The sequence below is a fragment of the Aethalodelphis obliquidens genome, unplaced genomic scaffold (assembly GCF_003676395.1).
Source record: "Aethalodelphis obliquidens isolate GAN/ISIS:26980383/991018 unplaced genomic scaffold, ASM367639v1 scaffold30, whole genome shotgun sequence".
Classification (NCBI taxonomy): Eukaryota; Metazoa; Chordata; class Mammalia; order Artiodactyla; family Delphinidae; genus Aethalodelphis; species Aethalodelphis obliquidens.
The window spans coordinates 3,617,791-3,643,608 of record NW_020837974.1 but is presented as its reverse complement, the minus strand read 5'-3'; the positions used below and the strand labels follow the sequence as shown (position 1 = coordinate 3,643,608).

The 25,818-nt window shown below is 48.8% G+C and overlaps 1 protein-coding gene across 6 annotated transcripts in view; it reads right to left on the bottom strand.

Moving 5' to 3' along the window:
- The window catches only part of WIPI2 (WD repeat domain, phosphoinositide interacting 2), a 31,282-nt gene extending 5,770 nt beyond the window's left edge, over positions 1 to 25,512 (bottom strand). The window contains exons 1-8 of one of the 6 annotated variants that reach the window (XM_027125660.1): positions 25,264 to 25,492; positions 22,766 to 22,822; positions 18,593 to 18,675; positions 5,977 to 6,146; positions 4,596 to 4,692; positions 4,104 to 4,201; positions 3,614 to 3,706; positions 501 to 571 (exon numbers count right to left, since the gene is read on the bottom strand). In XM_027125660.1, coding sequence (XP_026981461.1) covers positions 501 to 571; positions 3,614 to 3,706; positions 4,104 to 4,201; positions 4,596 to 4,692; positions 5,977 to 6,146; positions 18,593 to 18,675; positions 22,766 to 22,822; positions 25,264 to 25,337 — 743 coding nt within the window. In that variant the 5' untranslated portion in view covers positions 25,338 to 25,492. Of the gene's footprint in view, positions 1 to 500; positions 572 to 3,613; positions 3,707 to 4,103; positions 4,202 to 4,595; positions 4,693 to 5,976; positions 6,147 to 18,592; positions 18,676 to 22,765; positions 22,823 to 25,263 lie in introns of those variants that run through there. The other 5 variants (XM_027125661.1, XM_027125665.1, XM_027125664.1 and 2 more) reach the window with 5 other exon arrangements.
- Positions 25,513 to 25,818: the final 306 nt, after the last annotated feature.

Sequence of the window (25,818 nt, the reverse complement as noted above, 5' to 3'; positions counted from 1 at the left end):
AGGGTGGTCCCCGGTCTGAGGAGACCGGTACTGCAGATGGGGAAGCGGACGGAGCGCCACGCGGTGACTGTGGCTTGGTGTTTCTTTAGAAAGAAGGAAACTACTATAAGGGCCAAAGCTATCTGCCGGAGTGCTGGGGAGCCGGGGGCGCGGGTTACAGGTTTCCGAGCAGAGCCTGAGGGGAGGAGAGCTGCTGACCAGGTCAGGAGCCCCCGGCTGCTCGCCCCACCCGCCTGGGTGAGCTCATCCTTCCCCAACCCCGGGCCATCCGGCCACCGCTCTGTGTTCAGGGGAATCACGGACAAACAAAACCCAGTTTGCTCTGATAAAAATGTCCCTCTAACCTCCCACAACAAGACTTCCAAACCCCACCTGACCACTCCGCTGGGCTGAAGCGGCTGGTCACTGAACTGGGACCCCAGTGTTTGCGTTTCCCCGAGAGCATAAGAGTGAAATCTGAGCTGAAGCTCCAGAATCCGTTTCGGATTTATGCACTTTACCTCTTCACTCCTCGCCGGAACTCGAAGAGCTTTTGTCCTTCTGGAATGGAAAATACCCTAATCACGGTCCCCTGTGATAGGGAAAGAAGGAAAGGAAAAGGCATTTTAGCTGGGTAGCATCAGGTTTGCATTTCCTGCACATCAGACCTTAGTGGACGGAGTGATGACAGCTGCCCTGGGCCGGGGGGCCTCGGGGGCCCTGCACCTCCTTCACACTTGACAGGCCCTCACCAGAGCACGCCCTGCTCCACTGTTCACGTGATAATATGACGTCAACCCACTTTAACTCACTACTTCTTCTAAACACTAAGGGCCTTGAAGTCAAAGCTGGAATACAATAGTTCTATTTTCCCTAAGCCATCTGAGGTTTAAACTATTAAAAATCCACCCTGGGAATTCCCTGGCAGTCCAGCAGTTAAGACTCGGAGCTTTCACTGCCGTGGACCTGAGTTCGAGCCCTGGTCAGGGAACTAAGATCCCACAAGCTGCGTGGTGTGGCCAAAAAAACCCCCCAAAAACAAAAAAAACAACAACACCCTTAAGCATTACTTGGAGGCCCCTCTTTTTTTTTTTTTTTTTTTTTTTTTTGCGGTACGCGGGCCTCTCACTGTTGTGGCCTCTCCCGTTGCGGAGCACAGGCTCCGGACGCGCAGGCTCAGCGGCCATGGCTCACGGGCCCAGCCGCTCCGCGGCGTGTGGGATCTTCCTGGACCGGGGCACGAACCCGCGTCCCCTGCATCGGCAGGCGGACTCTCAACCACTGCGCCACCAGGGAAGCCTGGAGGCCCCTCTTTTAAGTGGAGCCACTGATCAAGCGCTGATTAGCAACTGAATACCTGGAAATGTTACTTAATTGCCTAAAAAGGAATGAAGCCAAACTTACAAAATGGAAGACCTACACCAAGAAAAGGTCTACAACCAGGACAGAAGAAAATCTGACTAAACGGGGAGCTGCAGCACATCACATCGGGCAGGGGAATGAAATGCTGTTAACATGCAGATCTCCCCACCCCTCCCCCCAAATTCCCAGGGCTTGTGTGGATGCGGGGCAGGACCTGGGCATCTGGGTGAGTTGGTGAGATAGGACAGCCAAGTACGTGAAAATGAGTGGTACTTTCAACATCTAAATATTAAAAGAAAACTACACGCTACAGTAACAGACTAACACAGAGACAGTCTGACAGAGCAGAATGGAAACACCTTAAAACAGGCAGCATCTTGAATCTCTGGGGTAGGAGAGTTATTAGACGTTTAACCTCATACTGTACAAATTTTAGAAGGTTCGAGCTGTTAGATTTAAGAAGCATTGAGATTACCTGACATGTTTATAAACAGGAAAACAAAAACCCCAACCTATAACCAACCCAAATGTACAGCACCAGGAACTGTTAAATAAATTGTGGTAAATTCATATAACAGGACACTACGCAGCCATCAGAAATCAAGCTGGAGATAAAATGGGTCCCTTTTGGAAAATATTAATCAAGACAATGGCTCTCTGGACAGAAGGACGCCGAGTCTGTACTGTTGGTCGTCCACCAATAGCCACGGCCAAGGTTCTGTCCTTTGCAGCCTGAACGTTTAGATTTAGACATGTTCTTAACGGCATACCTGCTGCGTAAGACTAACTAAGAGCCGTGGGCCACAGCCTGACTGCAGTTCCTCGAAAACAGGATTAAGCCCCACACCTCGGCGAAGCCCCAGCACCTAGTGCACAGCAGTGCCGAGAAGGCCACTGGTGGTCTAAGGTCACAAACTGAAATCTGTGAAATTAAGCATTTGCTCTTTAAATCCCAGAAAAAAAATGTTCTATTTTTACTAGCCTTGAAATCCCATGAAGTGCTTTAAGGCCTCTTAATACCTAATAAAAGGTCATAAAGATTAAGACTGATTAATCAAGGGATAACAGAGTTTCGTGGCTGTCGTGATCCTCCCAGGGGAGAAGAAAAGGACAAGGTGACGCTGTGATTACCCAGCACAGTGTTCAAAACAGTCAGGCTTGGAGTCCAGTTCCTTTGTCGCTGCCCAGCTGGGTGACCCTGGACCGACGACTTAACCTCTCTGAGCCCTCAATATGAAGTAGGGAAAGGTTTACCTTACCGAGGGGGTCAATGAGGTAAATGAACATCAAGGGTCTAGTGAGTGGCCCATAAACAGTAGCATCATTATCACAGAAAGTGGGTGTGAGGGTCCAGACCCACGCGGGAAAGGTAGAGAAGCGAGCCGACGTTTATGTACCTCATTTGGGTGGCTGGTTCCAGGGGAGAGGTGACTTAGGAGGGGGCTCCTTTAGGTTTTCAGTGAGAAAGCATCAAAGTAAACTAGGCAGTGGGCACTGAGAAGAGAGCAATGAGCCAGGAGAACGTCGAGCAGGCAGAGAAGGGAGAAGACACAGCAGCTGAGTTGGGAGAGGACAAAGGCCCACCAGGGTCACGGGGCCAAGAGAAGGGGGCAAACGGAAGGGATGCCCAAGCCATTTTGTCCTCCGTGCAGGGAGCTTAAAAAGGGCCACGTCCCCTTACCCCAAAATCCTTCTCACTGGAAACTCATGTTAATGTTTAGAGGTGACCATGAAAAGTTTATACGTTAAGACTTACATACTCTATCTATGTTCAAATTACTACTATAGGGCTTCCCTGGTGGCGCAGTGGTTGAGAGTCCGCCTGCCGATGCGGGGGACATGGGTTCGTGCCCCGGTCCGGGAAGATCCCACATGCCGCGGAGCGGCTGGGCCCGTGAGCCATGGCCGCTGGGCCTGCGCGTCCGGAGCCTGTGCTCCACAACGGGAGAGGCCACAGCAGTGAGAGGCCCGCGTACCGCAAAAAAAAAATACTACTATAAATATATATTAACACAGCTGAAATACTGGAAACACTAAACCATCCCAGAAGGATGGCTAAGTAAATGACAGCTGAACACGTACAGCCGTGACACGTGCTCCACCGAGGCGAGTGCGGCCGTGGAGCCCTGCCTTGTCTCTCCCCGCACCCGCCCTCCGGGCCGTGGACTGTGCCTGGATGTGAGCTAGCTGGTACAAAACTGCTTTGCTGGTTAGCAAACTAACTGTGTGAACAGAGGTGACCCAGTTTTCCACAGGGCTGCAGCAGCCTTACCTTCTCGGAAGCAGTGGCGAGCTTGGTTCCGCTGGCGTCGAAGGCCAGTGCGGCTAAAGGGCTGTCGTGAGCCGGGATCATGTTTGCAGCTCTCTGGAAGGAAGGGTAAAGTGACACCATGACCGCCGTGCCCTGCGCTGCCCACCGGCTGTTACTACCAGCACGGTTAACACAGACGCCAAATCCCCCTGATTAACCAGGGGTGAGGGGTCCAAGGAAATGCTGCTCAAAACCTTTTAAAAATACGCAAAGCAATGTCTCCGTGGAGTTTTACGGTTTTCTCCACTGCTTCTAGCACTTGTGCCGCTAGGCGTGCAGCACCGCGGGGACAGGAACGTGTCCGGAGGCAGGATGACTCGGACCTGCTCGACGACGGAGAGGGTGGCAGTGGAAACGATGCCCAGGAAACGAGGAGGGCAGAGGCCCCTTGGCCCTCCTCTTAGGAAGCAGGGGTGCTGTAAAGAGCTCTCCAAGGACCAAAGACCCTCACCAGGTTGATGGTGTCGAAGACCTGCACCTCCCCGATGGTCGCGCTGCCTGGATACGCCAGGTAACAGTTGTCGTTGTTGATCGACAGCGCACACAGGCCTGCGAGCAACACACGAGGAACAAACGCGGGTCAGATCCTCCAAGTGTCACCAGAACTCGTCACTTAGCAAGAACACAGAAATCAAGGGGAGCTCTGATGCGACCTTGGTCGTCGTATCACTGGGTTTTAAGTTCCACACGCCCCAAACTGCCACCGTAGGTGACAGCAGGACTGTAAAAACAGACTAAAGCCCTTTGGGTGGAACTGGTTAGAAACCTCAAAATTGGAGGCTGACCGAACCAACAATTTATGTGGTCACAAGACCAGAGCCAGAAGGACGGTAGCTTGCTTTAAGATCAATACTTTTAAAATCTGTGGAACCTAAAAAGAGAAGAAAATCCCTCTCACTGACAGCTCTTAGAAAGGCAGACTGTCTGGTCCCCACGCGCTCACCTGCGGGGTTCGGGGGCGTCTCCCGGATGGTGTGCAGCACCTTCATGTCCCGGATGTTGTGTATATACAGAGACTCCTCCAGGCACACGATCAGCCTCTGGAAAAGACACAACGAAACACGGAAAACCAAACGTAAGGCAGAGCCGGTACGACGCTCGCTCCCGACCTCCAGTTAGCGGACTCCTGCACCAAGACGCCGTGTCCCTTCCGGAACCCTTGCCCTGGGTGCTCATGGCACAGTCCCCGCTCGCCCAGGGTGGCGTCTGTAACCACAACTGCTTCCGCCGGCTCTACCAGGACTTCTAACTGTACGATTTAATTCAACCTTATAGAAACTAGTCTCCAGCTAAGAAAAACAGGGTTTGCTTTTGTTGCGCTCTTGGCCCTCCCCTCACGAAAACCAGGTCTAGAGCCTGGGACAGGTCTGGTGAAGGTTTCCAAAACCGATGCTGAATGAGGCACGGCAGGATGAAAGTAAAAACTAGGGCTTTTAAAAAAGTGTAAAATTCTCCACCCAGACTATTTTGCAGGTGTCGAAGTTCTCGCTCCATTTTAAGGAAGATGGATGTGGAGCTGACGCACCGAGGGGATGAGTCCAATGTGTTCACTTTGTAATTTACCATTTTAACCAACCTTCTGTCAACAGATCCAGCTTCAGCCACGTCAGGGGTGTCCACTTTAGTCACGCATGGGCCACCCGAGGCCACGTAACAAGCATTCCCTGCACAGAACAACTGGTTGTTGACAGAACGTGGTGACAGCCCTTAAGGACAAGGCTGTACTTTGTAAGCCAAAGCCATGTGACCATCTCATGGAATAAACTCAAGAGCCAGCCACCAGGTCTACACTCTGGGCCAGACATTCTTGTGGGTTTTGGGAGAGACACAAAAAAGTAATAAATCCTTCATCTTAAAAGTTAAATTAACAGTTAAAGGGATCGGGAATTCCCTGGCCGTCCAGTGGTTAGGACACGGTGCTTTCAACTGCCAGGGCCCGGGTTCAGTCCCTGGTCAGGGGAACTAAGATCCTGCAAGCCATAAGAGGTGGGGAAAAAAAAAAAAAAAAAAAAAAAGATAAAGATGCTCACAGATTTTTTAAAAAAGTAACATTTATAAAAAGCAAAAGAAGGTTCATGTCTTGAGGGATAGTAAAGCAAACGGCAGAGGCCAGGGAATCGTCAGGAATGGGGCTATCTGAGCAAAATTGCTGAGATGAGAAAACAGAGTTGAGTCCAGGTGGGGGGTCAGGTGAGCAGAAGCATGGCCAGAGGGACCAGAAACGCCGCCTGGGGACGGTTGGCTGTGTCCGAGGGGCGCCACTGAGAACTCGGAGACACAGGCCAGAGGCCCCGGCAGCTGAGTGGGGTGAGAGCGTGGCCCACCTGCCTGTTCAGCTTCACAGCCAGGATGGTGTTGGAGTAGCTGTAGTTGCAGATCTCGGTCCCCTTCTTAAAGTGGCAAACCTTCAGCTTCCGGGGGGCTTTGAGGCTGACGATGGCCACTAAGCTGCTTGAGAACAATCTTTCCACGATGCACACATCTTCAGTGTCAGCTGAAAGGAGGAAAAAACCCCACATCTGTGTGTATCCCTGTCAACAGGCACAACGCGCTCGTGTGCGCAAACACGTGTCTACGGGCGGGCTCCCCACTGCAAGCTCTGGGGCCAAGAGAGCGGGTCAAGCTCGCTGCTTATGAGGCCTGGACAAGCCGCCGGCAGGTCGCCCTGCACTCCGCAAGGAGGACCCACTCCTCAGAGGCCCCCCCATTCCACACGTGGCACCCTGTCACCGCCCCCCCCGGGGGGTCACCCAGAACCACCTTCATCTGCTCCCTGGCTCACTGGAATGTGAGCCCCGCCCAGACGGAGGCCTCATTTTCGGGCTCACAGCTGTAACCCCGGCACTTACAACTGTACCTGACATATGACGGGCCCCCAAGCGTTCCCTGAATGACTGCGTCTCTGGAGAGCTTGCTTTCCTGCCTGTAAACGGGGCTCACGGCCACCCTGGTGTGAGGAGGGACTTACAGACTCCAGCACGCAGGCAGCCCTCGACCCCCTTCGCTCCCTGCTCCCCACCCCCGCTCAGAAGACGGTGGGTAATGAACTGTGTGCACAGCAGCCCACACAGACAAGAACAGACACGGTGGACCCTGCGCGGCTGTTACTTCACCCCCATCTCCTGGGAGGCCCCCATACCCGCACTCTCTCCTTACTCTCCCCTTGGTTTCATTGGCAATTGCCTGGGGCAAGTTCAGACGGAGGGGCAAAGAGAATTCTGGAATGCAGGAAGAGCTCAGAGCCAAGAATCTAGATGACTTTCATGCGCAGCCTGTCTCGACCTGAGCTACGGGAAGTACCGCCGAGCCGGGGTTAAGCACAGAGCCGGGGTTAAGCACAGACCCGTTCACCACCCTAACAATGATCTGCGGCCACACTCTGTCTGGAGCTGAGCGGAGCACAGAGAACAGAGACACCCAGATGGATCAGAGCCCAGGGGACCTGGGAGGCCGGACTAGCCGGAGCCTCGAGAGCAGCTCCACCGTGAACAGGAACGCTCCTGTGCAAGTCCGCACACCAGACCAAGTGCATGGCTACTCGAAAGGCTTCCTTCCACTCAGCTGTCGCTGACCTTAATGGTGTAACTTAAAAACACACGTAGGTTAGTTTCAAAACCAAACTACTACAGTGAGCAAGTGAGCTCTACAGGTCCCCGTAGAAAGACACAAACTGTTCTAGGAAAGCGCGTGCTATCAGTCATCTCAATGTGGGTCTGGCAGCCCTACGTGCTCAGCACAGGGCCCAGCTACTGGGTGTCAGCCAAGAGTTATATCCAAAGTGGCGCAACTCATATTTGTGGAAAAAAATTAAGATACCGCCATTACATAGACGGAATAGGCAATAAGATCAAGTGCGTGATTCCAAGCTCCTCACAGTAATTTAATCACAGCTGCTTTCACACAAATGAGAATCACTTCTCTTGCCTGCAGCTACAAACTAACCTCCCTTCAAAAAGAACCACGCAAGCCTGAAGCTTGTCTGCCCCGCAGCATCTCAGGGGAGCTGCCAACCCCTTCCAGGATCTGACCCTGGACTGAAGGGCACAATCACGCGTGACCTCCAGCACAGGGGACGCGGCCTCGGCCTGTTTTCATCGGCTGACTCGAGGCCAGCACCTGCACAGGCAGTGTTCCAACATCAGGCCGACACGACTCGGGAGAGACCAACCACCACCCAGAACGGCAATGATGTGCAGTAAAGATAACCTCCCTCGGGCCCAGATCCTCACCTTCTCCCGTGCAGGGCCCGTGGCAGGGAGGGGCTGGGTCCGTGGCTGGGAGGGGCTGGGCCCGTGGGCTGGGAGGGGCTGGGCCCGTGCCAGGGAGGGGCTGGGCCCATGGCTGCGAGGGGCAGGGCCCGTGGGCTGGGAGGGGCTGGGCCCGTGGCAGGGAGGGGCTGGGCCCGTGGCTGGGAAGGGCAGGGAGGGCCGTCTCCACAGCCACTCTTGCTCCCACGAGGCTCAGGCCCATCCTGCCCGGCGTCTCACCCTTCAGGCTCCCACCTCCGAGTCACCTCACTCTCTCCTCAAGATCTGAAGACGGTTTGGAGGCACACGGCCCTGATGGATCGCACCCTGCACTTCTCACGCAGCGCTGTCCTGTCATCCCTGGGAACCCGGAGGCCGGCTCAGCAGGGTGACCCTCCCACCCCCGCCCAGGCCCAGTTTCCAAGGGCAGGAGTGTGTCTGCCTGGGCACACTGCCCCCTATCGGGTCTGACGCTGGCTGGCACACTGAATGTGGTAACACGGACGCCATCCGGAGACCCCGACAGATTCTGATGGGGAGGCAGAACAAAATGTGAAAGGGAGGTGAGCGGGGAAGTGGACAGAGAACTCTGGCAGCTGACAGCAGGAGCTGCGCAACGAGGCGATGCAGAGACGGGGGAGGGACGGATGGTCACGTGCGGGACACATATGGCCAAAGAAAGTGCCCGTCTTGAGATAAATGAGCAACTAGAGGCACCGATGGAGAGACAGACAATGCAGTAGAGACAGGATGACGTCTGAGAAACCGGAAGGTGTGAGACCCAGCGGGACTGGTTTCAACAGACAGGTACCCCCCTCTTCCCCATCTGAAAGGAGGGAGATGACAAGATGGCACAGATCGGGGTGAGGGGGGTGGTCCTCTGAGGGAGGAAGTACCAGGGAGTTCCACGCTGAAAGCAGCCGTTTCTCCTTGAGGCATGCGAGCGGCTATCAGCTCTGAGGGGCACAGAGGTGGGAGGTTTAATGAGGGAGGACAGCATGAACAATCACCTCCCAGGGTAAAAGCAAACAGTCATTAGAAAAAGGTCGGATCATCAGCAGGCACTGCCAGTCTCCCGCTGAGGCCGCGGTAATCAATTAAAATTCAAGCAGAGGAAAATCGTATCAATGCAAGAGATGCAGAAGCAGCACGAGAAAACTCACTGCCTGTTCACAGTAAAAACTCAGAAACCTAAGGATCAGAGGAAACTTCTTCCATCATAAAGGACTTCTGTGAAAAATGTCACAGCTAGCACCACACTTCATCGTGGACTTAACACTGAACTCTTTTCCTTTTAAGACCGTAAACAGGGCAGGGCAGCCCCTCTCCTCACTCTGGACTGGAAGCTGACAGAAGGCCACAGGCAAGAAGAAGACATCAAAGGCACAAGGACCAGAAAGGAAGACAGCAAACTACTACTCTGCAAGCTCATGGACTCTGCTAAGCACCTATTAAAAGTAATGAATGAATTTAGCAAAGTCACAGGACACAAGGTTAGAATACAAGAATCAACCATATTTTTATACACTCTTAGCCAACAACTGGGAAGGAAAACGCAGAAATTCCATTTCCAACACTCTCAAAAACCAAAACATGAGGACGAAATTTAACAAAAGATGTAAGACCTCCATACCCAAACCCACAGAGTATTGCTAAGAGAAATTAAAGAAGATCTTCATACGTGGAGAGATATACCACGTTCACAGACCGGAGTGCTCAACGTTGTATGTTCAGATACCGATTCTCACCCAGCTGACATCGGGCCCAACGCAGCCCCAGTCACAGCCCAGCAGACTTCTTTTGCAGCCACTGGCAAGCTGATTTTAAAGTCAGAGAGGCAAGGACCTAGAACACCCGAGGCTGCCTTGGAAAGAACGAAGCTGAAGGGCTCACACATCACGTGACTTTAAACCTCAGTACACAAACAAAGTGACAGGAAACAAGACAGTATGTTTCCGACATAAAGGCTAATAAACAGACCAACAAAAGAGAGTAAAGAGCAGGAACAGACACACACGTGTAGGACTGTTTTTAGGCACCAAAGCAATTCAGTGATGGAAGAAAAATCTTTCCGACAAATGGTGGAGCAGGAATTCCTAGGGAGAAGCTTAAGGTGACTCATAGCTCATACCACACACCAGAATTAGTCTGAGAAGGAACCACTGAGCTAAACATAAAAGCTGAAACTACAAAGCTTTCAAAGAAAACATAGGAAAAGATCTTCATGACTTGACAGTAGGCAAAGGTTTCTTGGAAAGGACAGAAAAGGCAAAAATCATAAATGAAAAAAATAAATCAGACTTCATCAAAATTCAAAATATTTGCTCAAAAGACAAGTCAAGCCACAGACTGGGAAAAAATATTTACAAAACGTATGTGACAGAGGTCTGGTATCCAGAATATCTAAAGAACTCTGACAACTTGACAATAAAAAGGCAAAACAATCAAATTTTAAAAGGGACGAAAGATCTGAACAGGTATTTCACAAAAGACACACAGAGGGCCAACAAAGACATCAATGTGCCCAACATCATTAGCCATCGGGGGAATTTAAGCTAAAACCACAAGGAGATATTATTAGACACACATCAGAACGCCCAAGATGAAAAAGCCCGGTACCGCCAAATGCTGGTGAGAATGCAGAGCCACCAGGCTGTCACAAGCACTGGTGCAAACGCACAAGGGACAGCCACTAGGAGGACCTGAGAGCTTCCTGTAAAACGAAACACAGGTTCCACTCCTATTTACCTAAGACAAATGAAAACATGTGTCCACAAAAAGATTTCTACAAGAATGTTCACAGCAGCTTTATTCGTAATAAATAAGTAATAGCTAAAAACTGGAAAAAGCCCAGATTCCCCTCAATAGGAGAATGAATATACAGTCAGCAGTATATCCATATATTGGACAACGGAGATGCAACAATATGGACAAACCTCAAAAACATGCCTCTGAGCAAAAGAAACCTTACTAAGGAGGCATATGCTGCATCTATATGATGCAGAACAGGCGAAACTAACTCCTTGCCTCTTGGCAGGTGGAAGGGAGCTGGGAATGATGGGGGAAGGGGTATGAGGGAACTTTCTGGAGTGATGGTAAACCCTGATAGTTCAGGTTACACAGACGTCTGTGCATTTGTCAGAACACAGAATGTTGACTTAAGATCTGTGCATTCCACTGCATGTAAATATTACCTCAAAAGGAAAAAATGAAAACAACGCTAGTAACTAATATTCATGGTATGGTATTTCAGGGAATGTGTACTGATGTCTGCAAGGTACTCAGAAACGCAGACACAAAAAATAGGATGGATGGATAGATGGACGGATGGACGGAGAGATGGGTAAGTATGGTAAAGTGCTAACAATAGACTAAATGCTGGGTACATGGGTACTGGCTGTAAAATACTTTCAACTTTTCTGGGTGTTTGAAAATGTCCATTAATAAAATGGTGGAAAAAGAAAAGGGATGTATCGTTCATTTGGTTAAACCAGGTGTAGAGAAAGTAAAGAAAATGGGTTTAGGGTGTTGCCATCCAACTATAAGTTTGAAATTTCTTTTTTTAAACTTTAATGAAAACAAGCAGAAGAGACTCCTTTTAGAATTTTAACAACAGGGGAAGTGTGGTGCGGAGGCAGCAAAGCTGTTTTTAGCTGCAAACATTCATAGAAGAGAACATTATAATGAATCTCCACAGACCTGCATCACCTGGATTTCACAAATGTTATCTTTCTACCATTTAGCTTCAGCTATCTTTTTCTTTGCTGAAGTTTCAAAGAGAGGCTCATCACCTTGATATTTCACCCCTAAATACTTCAGTAACCCCTCTAAATAGATCAAGACATAGGAAAAATGTCTTTTCCAGCTCATGAGTAAAGTGGAAAATTTCTTACATCAAAATCAATTGCAAGTAGACGAGTATTTAACGTAAAACACAAACCCAAGGAACCAGAAGATGACGTGAGAGACCATTCATGCACCCCCGGAACAGGAGGAGCCTTCCTAGTACGCAGAAGCCTTACGAGCAGAGACGGATGCATCTGAATACACAGGAAGTCAAGACGTCAGAATGGCAAGGAGACCACGAGCAAGGTCAGAGAGCAAACAACCCGGAAGAAATATGAGCAACCCACAGCCACTGGCTAATGTGCTTTAAGTCTGTAAGAGACAAATAATCCGACAGAAGGGCAGGCAAAGGGGGAAAAAAGCAAATCAAGAAAAGAACCGCAAATGACCACCAGCAACGCCACGCCTACGGTATCCATCTACTCCAAGAGAAATGAAAACACACGTCCACACGATCACACAATCGTGCACAGCAGCACTATTTACGACAGCCAAAAAGGGGAAACAACCCAAGTGTCCACTGACAACACATGGAATGTCCACACCCTGTAATACCAATGAGCAACAAAAAGAAAGGAAGTGCCCATCCATGCTCCAACACCGGTGAACCCTGAGAACACTCCAGGTGAAGGAAGCCGGTCACCCGTGACTCCATTTATCTGAAACGTCCAGAGCAGCGAATGGACAGTGGGAGAAAGGAGGTCAGTGGTGGCCAAGGGCTGAGGGGGTGGGGGTGGGATGCAGTCGCCCTGCTAATGGACTGAGGGGCTCTCAAATGTTTTAAAATTAGCTTAAGGTAGGCTGCACAACTCAGTAAATATACTGGAACCCACTGAATTGTACACTTTAAACAGCTGATTTTTACGGCGTCCAAATTACATCTCAAAAAAGCTATTAAAAAAAAATAACCCACTCAGGCAGACAACTGAATAAACTTGAATTCTGGCCACTACATTGAGATCTGCTGTATGAAGGACAGGGCAGCAGGGCCCTGAAACATCAAGCTGTGCTCCTATGAGCTCGTGAGTGATAGAGGGCCCTTCACCGGGATCCCCTCCAAGACCACGCGGCCCTGGACCCGGGAGCACACACAGGCTTCCAGGGTTCTCTCAAACTGCCAGAATCATACACTAAATATTGGGTTTTCTCTGGGAAATACCTGCAACTTCCATCAGATGTCCAAAGGAGACAGGAACCAGAAAACGGCGGAGGCTGCCTGCAAAAGGCAGATGAACTGCCGGTCACCCCGGAGTCACCGCATTTTTGTCATTACTTAAGTAAAAAACAACCAACGGGATTCACCTCAGAGACCCTTTAAGGCCTAGGAAGCAACGTGCTTAGGTCTTTTCAGGAATACACCTTCATAAAGCAACCTACTTTGACACGTTGCCAGCGGTTCCGGTTTGTTATGCCTCTGCTGCATCGTCTCCGGCTCTTTAACGTTGTTACGTTACACCTCGCTCCCCAGAGAACTTTTACAAACAAGCACCCACAGAACCCACAGACCCAGAGCGGTCAGTTTGCACTGAACTGAGGCACGCACAGCTCAGCCCTCCCATGAAATACCAGCGCACAGCAATCAGGCTGATAACTGAGGAGCAGGGTGCCCAAATGAAAAGACGCAGGGCGGTCGGCACGCAGGGCGACCACGGAGAAAGCCTGAGCGCAAACCCCAGTGGCCTCCAGTGTCTAAGGCCTTTGCTTCCACGGCCCTTCGATGTGGCCTTGGCCACAGTTTCTGCCACACTTTCTTCCTAGAGAGTGCCTATCCAAAATTTAAGAAACTACTTCATTTAGGAAAGAATGTTGTTGGGACTTCCCTGGTGGCGCAGTGGTTAAGAATCCGCCTGCCAATGCAGGGCACACGGGTTCCAGCCCCAGTCCGGGAAGATCCCACATGCAACTAAGCCCGTGCACCACAACTATAGCCTGCGCTCTAGAGCCCACGAGCCACAACTACCGAGCCCGTGTGCCACAACTACTGAAGCCCGCACGCCTAGAGCCCGTGTTGTGCAACAAGAGAGGTCACCGCAATGAGAAGCCCATGCACCACTGCGAAGAGCAGCCCCCGCTCGCTGCAACTAGAGAAAGCCCGCACGCAGCAACGAAGACCCAACACAGCCAAAAATAAAAAAAACAGAATGTTGTTTTGCTTCTGCTGGTGCTGTTCAGAGCCGGCGATGATAAAACTTCCCGTGGTGGGAAGAGGGGAGGGACAAAGCCATGAACTAACACAGCACACTCCGCAACCAGGCGTGTCGGTGGATGCCTGGGGCTCCGAAGAGACGCACGTGTACAGTCCACCCGATCTTTCATTACAACAGGCTCAAGAAGAGAGGCTACTGGATTTCTCCCCTGGAAGATCCTTTAGTGTAAATCTCACTGAGGTGAATGTTCCAGCCAGTGCAAGGTCTGCCGAATCAGAACCTAGTCGGCCAGCCTGCTTATGCTGAGTTTCAGAACTAATGCTTTGTGAGGTATGATTTCCTAGCTCAGAAGCATAAAATGCAAAGACAACACACGATGTAGAATCTGAAAAGGCCAACTTTTCCTTCTGAACTTCTGTGATATTTTACAAGTAATAAAACTACAACCTTTATTTATATTGCCTAACAGGGTAGGATTTTGTTTCAGTAATGTTTCAGGGAAGAGAGACCACATATTTGCACTTTACATACCTTCAAATAAATGTAAAAGGACACACAGAGAGGGAAAGAGAATGCAGGGCACACACGGGGCAAAGCACACATGGGAGCTCCTGCTACTTCCCTTAAGTTTGAAACTATAATACAGAGAGTTGGAAAACAAAAACCTTCCAGTGCTGCTGGGCAAAGGTTTTTTGTTTAAGTAAACGAAACAGAACAAATAGCTGTCCATCTTGCTTCTCCCAAGACCAGCTCTGGCTCATTCTTTCTGTACCGGCAGCGGTGACCGACAGCGAAGACCTGACGTTACAAGGGACAGTCAGGAGGCACGAGGGGGCGAGCCCACTGAGCCGGGCTGAGCGTGGAGGCGTTAAGTTCTACTCTGCCAGAATCTCCATGTACGAAAATACCGGAAGGTGATCTTAACTCAGCAGCTAGCCTGTTTTCTAAGAGACGTTCTTCTATCTGCTTAACGATGTTCTAGGGGCAAGAGAATTTCGCAGCTTCAGTGTCACGTGCTCACCCTGAAAGAGCTCTCTGTCCATTCCCACCTATTTTAAGGGCTGAAGCTCACTAAGAACAACAAAGAAATCTATATACCACCTCAACATGCTGGTCAGTAAACACCCACTCTTTCATGATGCTATCAAGGCATCACATTGTGTCCCATCAAAAACTTCTGAAGGGCTTCCCTGGTGGCGCAGTGGTTTGGAGTCCGCCTGCCGATGCAAGGGACGTGGGTTCGTGCCCCGGTCCGGGAGGATCCCACATGCTGCGGAGCGGCTGGGCCCGTGAGCCATGGCTGCTGGGCCTGCGCGTCCGGAGCCTGTGCTCCGCAACGGGAGAGGCCACAGCAGCGAGAGGCCTGCGTACCACAAAAAAAAAAAAAAAAAAAAAAAAAAAAACCTTCTGAAAAATGAGGCACCAAAACCCACTTGATAAACTTCAAGGAAACAAATTAGTCACTGAACTGATTCAAACTGAGAAGGTGTCAAGACAAGGTTTTGGTATTCTGATACCCCATCTAAGCACTGGGTCTCCATTCTGTGGTTGTCAAACCAGTCGACCCTAATCACGACAGCAACAATTTAACAGCACGATTCAGGCGCTCATGGGCATGTAGATTTAATAAATGTTTCAGTCATTCATAAAAGCCCGATGGAATCCTGTTTCCAGGGATCAGGCAACCCTTTGAAGGAATTCCCTACAGGAAACAATCCTACCAGTGATCAAGAGAAGGCTGCCAATCTGGGGATTCCAGAAGCGCCTCCTGAGATAAGCGAGCACAAGCACTCCAGTTCAGAGAGACTTTATCACCCCGATCACGCCTTCCAGCTACACACTAGGAGAAAGGCTTTTTCAGAAGATTTAGTAAGCACCAGGAGGCAAGTTTGAGGACAAAAAAGGAGTAAAACCTAAGGCAGGAGCCGTGAGTTAGGGACACTTACTGTAAGAATCCCGCTTCCAGCCATCTCCCCGTAAAGGGCCCGGGTGCTGGCCTTCAGGGGCAGCAACAAACAGGGGGCTTGTTGGGGAATGTCAGACACCATCTGCTGATGGAGGTGAGGGACACCAGAGGGCGGACTTGGAGAGGGGAGGCCAAGGCCTGGAGGGAGTCTGGCGAGCCTCTGAGCCCCAGTGGGCCACAAGAACTCTGCAACTGCAAGTACTGGGCACAAAGAAAGGACGTTTCTCCTGGGTCCTCACCTTATGTTAATGCAGGAAGGGTGGGGGGCGGTATTTACATGTGTGTTCGCTCCACACTGTGTCCCCAGCCTAACATCCGACACAAATGTATTTCCTTGTTCTTTGTCTGCCTCCATTTAAACATAAGTGTCATGAGAGCAGAAACTTTGTCACCATTGTGTCTCCACAGCCAGAACAGGGCTGGCACATAGCAGGTCCTCAACGAATGTTTACGGAGTGAGTGGAACCAGAAATGAATATGAGATGTCTCTTCATATCAACTCGCTGAAACTTCCCCTTCTTAAGAGATATTAACAGGCAAAGGAGAATTCCAAAATGGAACACCAAACCACAGTGAAAGCAAAGTTGATAAGAGTGGAACATTCAGGAAGGAGATGCTGGCATCATTAATAAGGAGAAAACTCAATTCCCCCAAACTGCATGCTCAGGTAGATAATTAAAATGATAAATATTAAATCTCTCCTTGAATCCATAACCCAGCGTGACTAATTACAATAATACTGACCTCCTCAATCCTCCGTAACAAGAATTCTTAATTAGATCACACCACGGGCAGGCTTCAGGGCTATCATTATGTACAGAGAAAATACCTACAAACCACGCATACGACAAAGGACTAGTATCTAGAATATATAAAGAACTTTCAAAACTCAACATTAAAAAACTCCAAGTAATCCAATTAAAAAGTGGGCCAAAACATGAACAGACATTTCACTGAAGAGAATGGCAAACAAGCACATGAAAAACTGTTCAACATCATTAGCCATTAGGGAATTACAAAGTAAAACCACGAGCTAGCGCTGCACGCAGCCATGAGAACGGCTAAAGGAAAAAACACTGGTAACACCAAATGCTGGCAAGGATTCTGAGGAACTGGCTCACTCACACATTACTGGTGGGGATGTAAAATGGTACAGCCACCCTGTAAAACAGTTCAGCACTTAAAAAAGACAAAGACAGGGCTTCCCTGGTGGTGCAGTGGTTAAGAGTCCACCTGCTGATGCAGGGGACATGGGTTCGTGCCCCGGTCCGGGAGGATCCCACATGCCGCGGAGCGGCTGGGCCCGTAAGCCATGGCTGCTGAGCCTGCGCGTCCAGAGCCTGTGCTCCGCAACGCGAGAGGCCACAACAGTGAGAGGCCCGCGTACTGCAAAAAAAAAAAAAAAAAAAAGACGAAGACAAAACACCACACATACAACCCAGCAATCACACTTAGACATTAATCCCAGAAGTGGAAAGTTACATCCACCCAAAACCCCATACACAGCAGCTATATTTTTAACAGCCCAAATCTAGAATCAGCCCAGATGTACTTTGCCGGGTGAGGGTCAAACAGCTGGGCTGCGTCCGCACGTGGAACCAGCTTTAGCAACAGAAAAGACGGCGCTACTGACACCCGGCAACTTGGGTGAACTTCCAGGGAAAGATGCTGAGCGAAAACAGCCAATCTCAAAAGGTTACATACTTCCATTTATGTAACATTTGCGAAAAGACAATATTCTGGTACCAGAGAGCAGATCAGTGGCTGCCAGGGATTAGGGACAGTGGGGTGGCAGTGGGGGAGGGGAGGCAGGTGTGGGTACAAGGGCAACAGGAAGGACCCTGCGGTGTCAGACGGCCCCGTGTCTTCATTGTGGTGGACACAGGAAGCTAGATGGGTGTTCGGACTGTACAGAACTTTACACACACAGGCTGGACTATATCCACGTAGCCTTCCCGGCTGTGATACTGTACTGCACTTCTGCGAAACGTTACCACTGGGGGAAACTAGGAGAAGGGTACAGGGATCTGTACTGCTTCTTACAACTACAGCAATGAAAAAAAAAGATGTATGTGCAGAGAGTCAAAGCTTTCCATCCTATTCTCACTGCGTGAGGGTCTGTACCTACTACTTACTATTTATTCAGCAAGTACTCTCTCTCTCTCTCTCTCTCTCACATACACACACACACACACACACATACACGAAAAACAAAGAAACTGAGGTCCATGAAGCGATCTATGTAAAGTCACACTAGGTGACTTAGCAAGGTATCGAAGCTCATGGCCCTCCTGCAACCCCACAGGTATCTGACACACAGCCACTCAAACACCATAAAATGTCAAATGGAGAAAATAAATCACTCCTAGGGGGATGTAAACTTTTCAAATTCTGGAAGCCCTCTATGACAGAAATCTAAGTGGTTTAAATGGCATTTAAAAAGGGGAGAAATTATAGAATAATGCATTTAGTATGGTATCATGTATTGGAAATGGCAACCCATAAAGTATTTCTACATGTACATTTATAAGTATGCAAATGCACAGAAAAAGATCTGGGAGGACACATAATTGTTCAGTCATAGCCATCACCTCTCAGTAACACTAAGGTGAAAGAAGATTATTGGTCAAGGGGTAGTTGGATTTTAACCATAATGTGTGAATTTAAGAATGCAACCTAATTCAAGTATAACTTGTCTATTTTAAGAAGGGGGAAAAATAAAGCAAACACTTACTGCATTCATAGATCTGTTCCAGTTTATCCACAGAAGAAAGGGAGAAAAATTTATAACCGGATTTACTACCAACAGCTAGAGACCTGCAAAAAAGCCAAATTCAGAAATAAGAGCTGATACGTGTAGGCAGATAACGCACAAACTAGCTCCACGTTACCAAACAGTCACCAGCATCTACCCATAATCAGCACAAATAAAGTCATGTAGTTTGTACCAGGCGAGTGGCGGCAGAGCAGAAAAGAGAGCGGCGCGGAAGACGCCACACCTCACAGCCAGGAAAAGGGGAATGTCAGTAAAATAAAGATAGACAACGTTCTTATTGAAAATCTATAAAACTTTAAAGATAAGTTTGACATACAAATAAAAGTAATCAGCCCTAAATTAATGATCCCCTCAAAACACAGTGCGGTTTCTCAGGTGATCTGATATACATGCCTGGTGTATGGGAGAGTCCAAGTTAGGATAACATTGTAAATATTAAACAAAGATATTTACAACTTTGGTGGATGATGGTGTCTTTCTGCACTGCAGTTAAGGCCATAACAAATGCAGCTCAGTCACTTACGTTAGGCTATGGCTCTGCAGTAGGATGGAAAGAGCTAACTCAGAGCCTGGAATGGCAAGACTACGTGACACAGTTGGCCTGTGTGTAAGATTCCATATTCATCACCCAACACTGCTGCTTTTGCTAAGAGGCTTGGAGGGAACCCTGAGCTCTCCAGATCCCTAGTGCAGGAGAGCTGTGCCGCTACATGAAGTGTTTCCTCATAGAAGATTACCACTGTCCAGAACGTAACTGACCGAGAGGGGGAGTAAAAGGACAAGCACGGCTTTCAGAAACAGAGAGGATAGAGCATAGAGCAAGAGGTGGTGGGACGTGAAGAATCAGATCCTGGGGTCATTCTGGTATTTAATGTCTGGGAGAACAAGTGGAAACAGAAGGTAAACCAGAAGCCTAGAAATAACGAAGACTGACATCTCACATGATGGGTATGTGTACTCATGTGCCAAGATAAAACATTAGGGCTCTTTTAATGGCCATTTCATCTATGAGAAACTTGAGCTTTCCAACCTCTTTCACACTTATGCAGAGGAAATACATTCCAAGAGCAGAGCTGCTATAAGCACTACTAAACACTGAAACTGCAACTGCTTCATCCTGAAGTATAAACAGAAATGGAACTCCCACCAGTTTATATAATTTTTCTCCACAAAAATGCTTCACTGTATTGAATTAATCACATCAATGAGGTAATTAGGCATTGTTACCTGTACATTTTTTGAAAAGCAATAAGGGGCCAACAAAAACACAAGAATATCCAAGAAAGCTAAAAATAAAACAAAATCTCAATAATTCATAACTTCTGGAAAATTGATGTTCAGGAAAATGTTTTCCAGATAACTAAGGGCTGCTATTTTAAGCACCAAAACCTTATATCCCACCATTTCTGATTTAAATAAAAGTCGTCCTCATACAGTTTTCTGTATGGGACGGCAAGTCCTCACCATTTGACTGGACTCACATCATGAAACAACTTTACTATCATGACAAAGTGACCCTCTCAGACCCTAACAAGGAGTTGAGGGTCTTGTGTACCTACATCAAGCAGCAGTCTGTTGGGCTGGGTAATAAAATACCCTCTACCTTTTGTTTCGCTGACAAGTTGTCACTGCTCCCCAAGCATCCTACTAGCATTAACAGCCCCTCCCTCTTTCAAATTTGTTGACTTGGAAACCAAGTCACCAAGCTTATTAGTTTCATATATAAAATAAGCGTAGAGAGGGCTTTTTCTACAGGCAAAATTAATGAGCTTGAATTAATTAATGAGGACCTGGATTTTGATACACCCAGGATTTTGGCTGTGCTCCAAATAGGCAGAATTTGTTAAAACTGATCAAATATTAGCTCTCTGATGTTCTTCCAGATATTCAGAAACTGATTTTGGATATTAAATACCTTTGCTAGAGTTTTAATCGCATGGCTTCCTACCTGCACACCCCAATCAGTAGGAAATGTAAGCAAAAATACACCAAGTACTTTTTGATATGTACATGTGGTATAGAGTGAGCATATACTTTATCAATAAAGGCAGACATTTTTTTTTTCTTGCGGTACGCAGGCCTCTCACTGTTGTGGCCTCTCCCATCGCGGAGCACAGGCTCCGGACGCGCAGGCTCAGCGGCCACGGCTCATGGGCCCAGCCGCTCCGTGGCATGTGGGATCTTCCCGGACCGGGGCACGAACCCGTGTCCGCTGCATCGGCAGGCGGACTCTCAACCACTGCGCCACCAGGGAAGCCAAGGCAGACATTTTTAAAGGATGATATGAAATACAAATAGGTTTGATATTTACATCTCGAATATCAATGGTCAGGTTCACACACCCCTCTTTGGAGATTCTGCTTTTAATAACATCTCATGATTTGCCTGACCATATGATACATTAATGGGAGAAGTACAGTAACATATAAGCATGAGATTCCCCTAATAAATAATCTCACTCCCCACTAAGTGTTTACAATGGTAAGGTTTGTTTTTTTGTTTTTTAAGGTAAGAGATCTTTTATTGACAAAGGGAAAACCCAGCAATAACAAAAAAGAGCATATATTTACTTAATCCCCCACTTCACTACCATACCCCTGCCTTCAACTGTGCGTGGTGTCAAAACCCAGAGCCCCTGCTGTGCCCTCTGGAGACAAGGCCCAAGTCCCTCACCAGGCAGGAACAGTGACTGCTTCTGCAACACACTCTGGGCCAGCCTTCTCGATCTTCGCCACACGCGACTCCGCTCCACTGCAGAGCTCCTGAGACCGCCCATCCTGAGCCTTTGGGGGATTCCGTGGTTTCCAGTAGGTTGTTCTCTGCTTTCCCCACTAGCAATGGAGGATCCACTTCCCTTTATCACTTGCTGGCTTCCAAAATTTTGTTGCTAGTGTCTCCTCGTTCTATGGGTTTAAGCTTTTTAAAGTACCTTTTTGATATTTCACTGACTGTGACATTTTATTAGGGTTCTGAGAAGGAGGGCCAAAATAAATGCTTGTGTTTAACCCACCATCTTTAACTGCAAGTCTCTGTCACTGAATTTAAACTTGACTGCTCAGTATTTAAAAGACAGTGATTTCCATTAAAAAACAAAAAAAATTTTTAAGAAAACATTTTATAAATGTTAAAAACATTTTAAAAGAAAAAAAATCATTTTCTTAATTCCCTTTTTTTTACCCACTTATGCATGATCAGCCCATTAATGTTTTCCCTTTTCATCATCTTCGTCAGAGAGCCATACTCGAGGACAGGGTGAAGTGGAAACAGTGACACCCATAAAAAGGAAGCCACCTGAACTGCTGCTGAGACCTGGCCGGCCCCGGGGCCCTACTCAGCAAGCTTGTGGCCATCCCAGACCTCCACCTGGACATCCCTAAGGCCTTTCAAACTCAGTAATATCCAAAGCGGAGTTCATCTTTCTCCCTAAACTGAATCCCCCTCTGATCTTTCTCCCATAATGTGCTGTCACTGCTCGTCTAGAATCTAGGCTGGAGACTTGGGAGTCACCTTAACTTCTCCCTTAAGTGCAGCACGCACGTCCCACGGGTCACACCAAATCCTGATGGCTCACCAGTCTCCTTTCTACTGGCCACGGCCGCTGGACAATACCCTCCCCAGTGACTGCCCTGCTTCCTCAAAACACATCCTCCACACGGCAGGCAGAACCACCTAGAACTTTAAGGTGGAAGAATCCTTACTTCCAAGTCCCTCGATTTACTGATGAGGGAAAAGGAGAGAAGTGACCTTCCAGGACAGTTGCTGTAACCTTAGAAGAAACCTGGTTCAAGAAAGCAATCAATTCAGACCAATGCCTTACTACCTCTATGCCCATAACTTTTAGACACTAACAACATCAATGCTACAAACAGAAGACTTCGGAAGTCAAGTCCCTGTCCTTATTCTATTTCTTTTAGAAATGTAGTTTCTAAATGATGTAGACGTTGCCCAATCAATGACTTCCACAAGCTGCGTGGGGTCCCCTGCAAGTACTTAGCCCCTGATATTTCCGTTGAAGAGCCAAGTGATACCCTGCACTTCTATTAGTTTCTTAACTTCGATATCAAAGCACCAAAAATTCCTCAAGATAAGCCTTCCAAAGTGTTACTTTCAGAAACCAGGATTGGAACTAACCAGCCAAGAAGAAGAAGACGATGGGGACCAGCTTTTCTTGATGCCTTTTTCCCAATTCTAGTTAAACAAACAAAAACAAATGGTAAAAACAAAACAAAAAAACCCCAAATAAAACGTTCAAACTTTTAGAATAAGAATCACAGAAAAAAATATTACAGTATTTGAAACCATATTACCAGGAAAAACAGAAAGGACAGATATAGTTTGTTATGAAAGGAACACTGTTGTTCAAGCATTACTGTATAACGTAGAATACATATTCTATTAAGTGAAACGGCTTCCAGGTTTCCTCACTGAATACCGTGAATGTGAATCTAATATTCTTTGCTTTGTGAAAAACTGTGTTCCTCTATCAAAGTAAATGCTGGAGATGGACAAGGGAGGGAAAGGAGTGAACTGTCAAGCCTCTCCCCAGAACTTCTGTATTTCTTTCAGGTATAGATTTAAAACAAATTAGTCACTTTCATCAATAAACTTTTAGTATAATCCTAACTTACTATTCCTTACAATTTATGCTCACACTGTATCAAGGTCTCTTTAGCAAATCAAAATTATGACACACAAATCTTGTCTTAAGGGGCTTCCCTGGTGGTGCAGTGGTTGAGAGTCCGCCTGCCGATGCAGGGGACACGGGTTCGTGCCCCGGTCCGGGAGGATCCCACATGCCGCGGAGCGGCTGGGCCCATGAGCCATGTCCACTGGGCCTGCGCGTCCGGAGCCTGTGCTCCGCAACAGGAGAGGCCACAACAGTGAGAGGCCCGCGTACCGCAAAAAAAAAATCTTGTCTTAAACTAATAACTTCAGGACTCACGGAAGAGTGCGAAAGCACGATTTACAAGTCCAAAAAGACCTTATTTCAGGCCAGAGTGACATTCTTCTCTTATATAGGGAAAGTGGTATTTGAATGCCATTTAAAATAAGAGCAAAAGAGAATGTTTTCTCATATTTGATTTCCTTTCAATATAAATGATGAGCAATGAAAAACTTAAAGAATGGTAGAAAATGTTTTGGAAATTCTCTAATTTATACAAGACATAAAAATCCATAAAGCTACCATTCTTACTGGTCTCAAAATACTAAGGCCTTAAAAACGGAATCACAGTTGGTTTGAAATGTCCTCTTCCCCACTTGGATTGGTATAACATAGTCCATCTCAGTTACAACCTCCTGCAACAGGTGGTCCAAACTGTTTTTGTTGGATTGGCTTTTGGTCATACAGAACACTAGTATTCGGCAGTTTTCACCTTTAAAGATTGCTATGGGCTGCTTTCTACATTCACTGTCCTCCAGATCCTACTCTGTAGGTAGAAACAACAGCATGGTAGATTGGAAAGGACACTGGAAGACAATTCAGGAAAGCTGCCCCCACTCCACTGTCAAATGAGGGTAAGATCCAGGCTCTGCTCTGAACCTTCCTCAACTTCGGTTTCCTCTCCCTGTAGTTGGAGGAGGTGATCTGCTCCCTTCCAAGTCCCAACAGAGGCCCACTGTGGGGCTGTCTGCGCTACTTCCCCAACTTTGGAAGGTGCTACCAAGCGCCCACTGCACGCCACTGACTTGGGGGCTTGCCGTTCTACAACTGACTTTTAGTTTTTTAAAAGATGTCATGTTCTACTTTGCTGATTCCATTCAGCCAGGAACAACTCAACCGACTACTTTGGTACGAAGCCAATGACCCACTCCTCCTCCCCTCTTACATCACTTCCTCTTACTCACTTCCCAAGATGGCTTTCCTCCCTTCCAGTCCCACAACTTATCCTTCCTTCTCCAGAAACTTCATCTAGTAACTATCCTCACACGTCACTGGAGACAGCCTCCGAAGAATCGGCTTCAAACCCATATGGGTTGGGACAAACAAGGGCTGGCACCATGGGCCTCGCTTCCCCTGTAAGGATGGCCCATGCCCCGAAGCACCAAGACCTCTGGGGGGGGGAGGGGTTCTCTGTCACATCCCCCTTGGCTCAGTTTCTCCCCAGGTCAGAGACCACGTTTACTGCTAAGTTTGTTTCTTGCTCGAGGAGGACATCAAAGTTACCTGTCAAAAAGAACAGCGAGACGGGAAGAAAAGGAAATCAAAGGGACCCTAAGATGATGAAGAGATGAGGAGAAGGGGCTGAAGAGGGGAAAAACCGGAGCAAGAGAGCTGAGGTACAAGAGGGAGGCGGGTTATAAGGGAGAAACCCACCCCCACCGCTCCAGAGGCGGCCGAGACAAGTCAGGCCACAAAGTTCTGCTCCAACTTTGTGAGAAGTGAGGTCCGAAAAGACAAAGCCTTCCCGTGCTGGGTAAAATACCTCCCCTACCTCCATCGCTTTCCCGGCTCAGAGATCGCAGCTCCAGGGCAGAGCCTGGAGGGTCCCCAGAGAGGGCGCCCCTCCCTCCCAGCACGCGCCGGGCCCGCCCCGAGGATGCCTCTGCCCTCCCCGGCCCCAGGCCCCCAGGCTCCGGCCCCCGCCCCGCGGCCCCCGGCTCCGACCCCGGCCCACGCCCGTCCTTACGTGACGTCTTGGTTGAAGTTGGCGAAGAGTAGCTGGCTGGCGCCAGCCTCGCCACTCTGACTCGCCAGGTTCATGGTGGGCGCGCGGCGGGTGGGCCCGGCCCGGAGCTCGCGCGCGGGAGGGCAGGTCGGGGTGAGCTCAGGGTCGGCGCCGAGCCCCGCTCGCCGCCACTCGCCGCGCGGACATCAACAGCCGCCTCATCCCGACCCCGCTCTTGTTTATGCTCCAGAGCCGGGCCGCCAGGCGCGCCTGCGTGGCCCCGCCTCCTCGGCGCACGGCCTCCCACGGCGCAGGCGTACTGCGGAGGTCCGCCCCTTCACCTCCGGCCTGGCCCCAGGTTCCGGTCGAACACGCGCGCGCGTGGGGACGCGCGGGGGCGCTATGGGCTGGCCTTGCGGGCGGGTCACGGGCCGCGCATGCGCGTTGTAAAGAGTAGGCGTTCCGCGTCCCCCGCCCCCATCTTTTTATTAATATTAAAAGGGCCTGCCGCGTGCGAGTCATTGTGCCAGATACGTGCGTTCTTATTTGGTGCTTATAGCAATGCTTTGTAGGGAA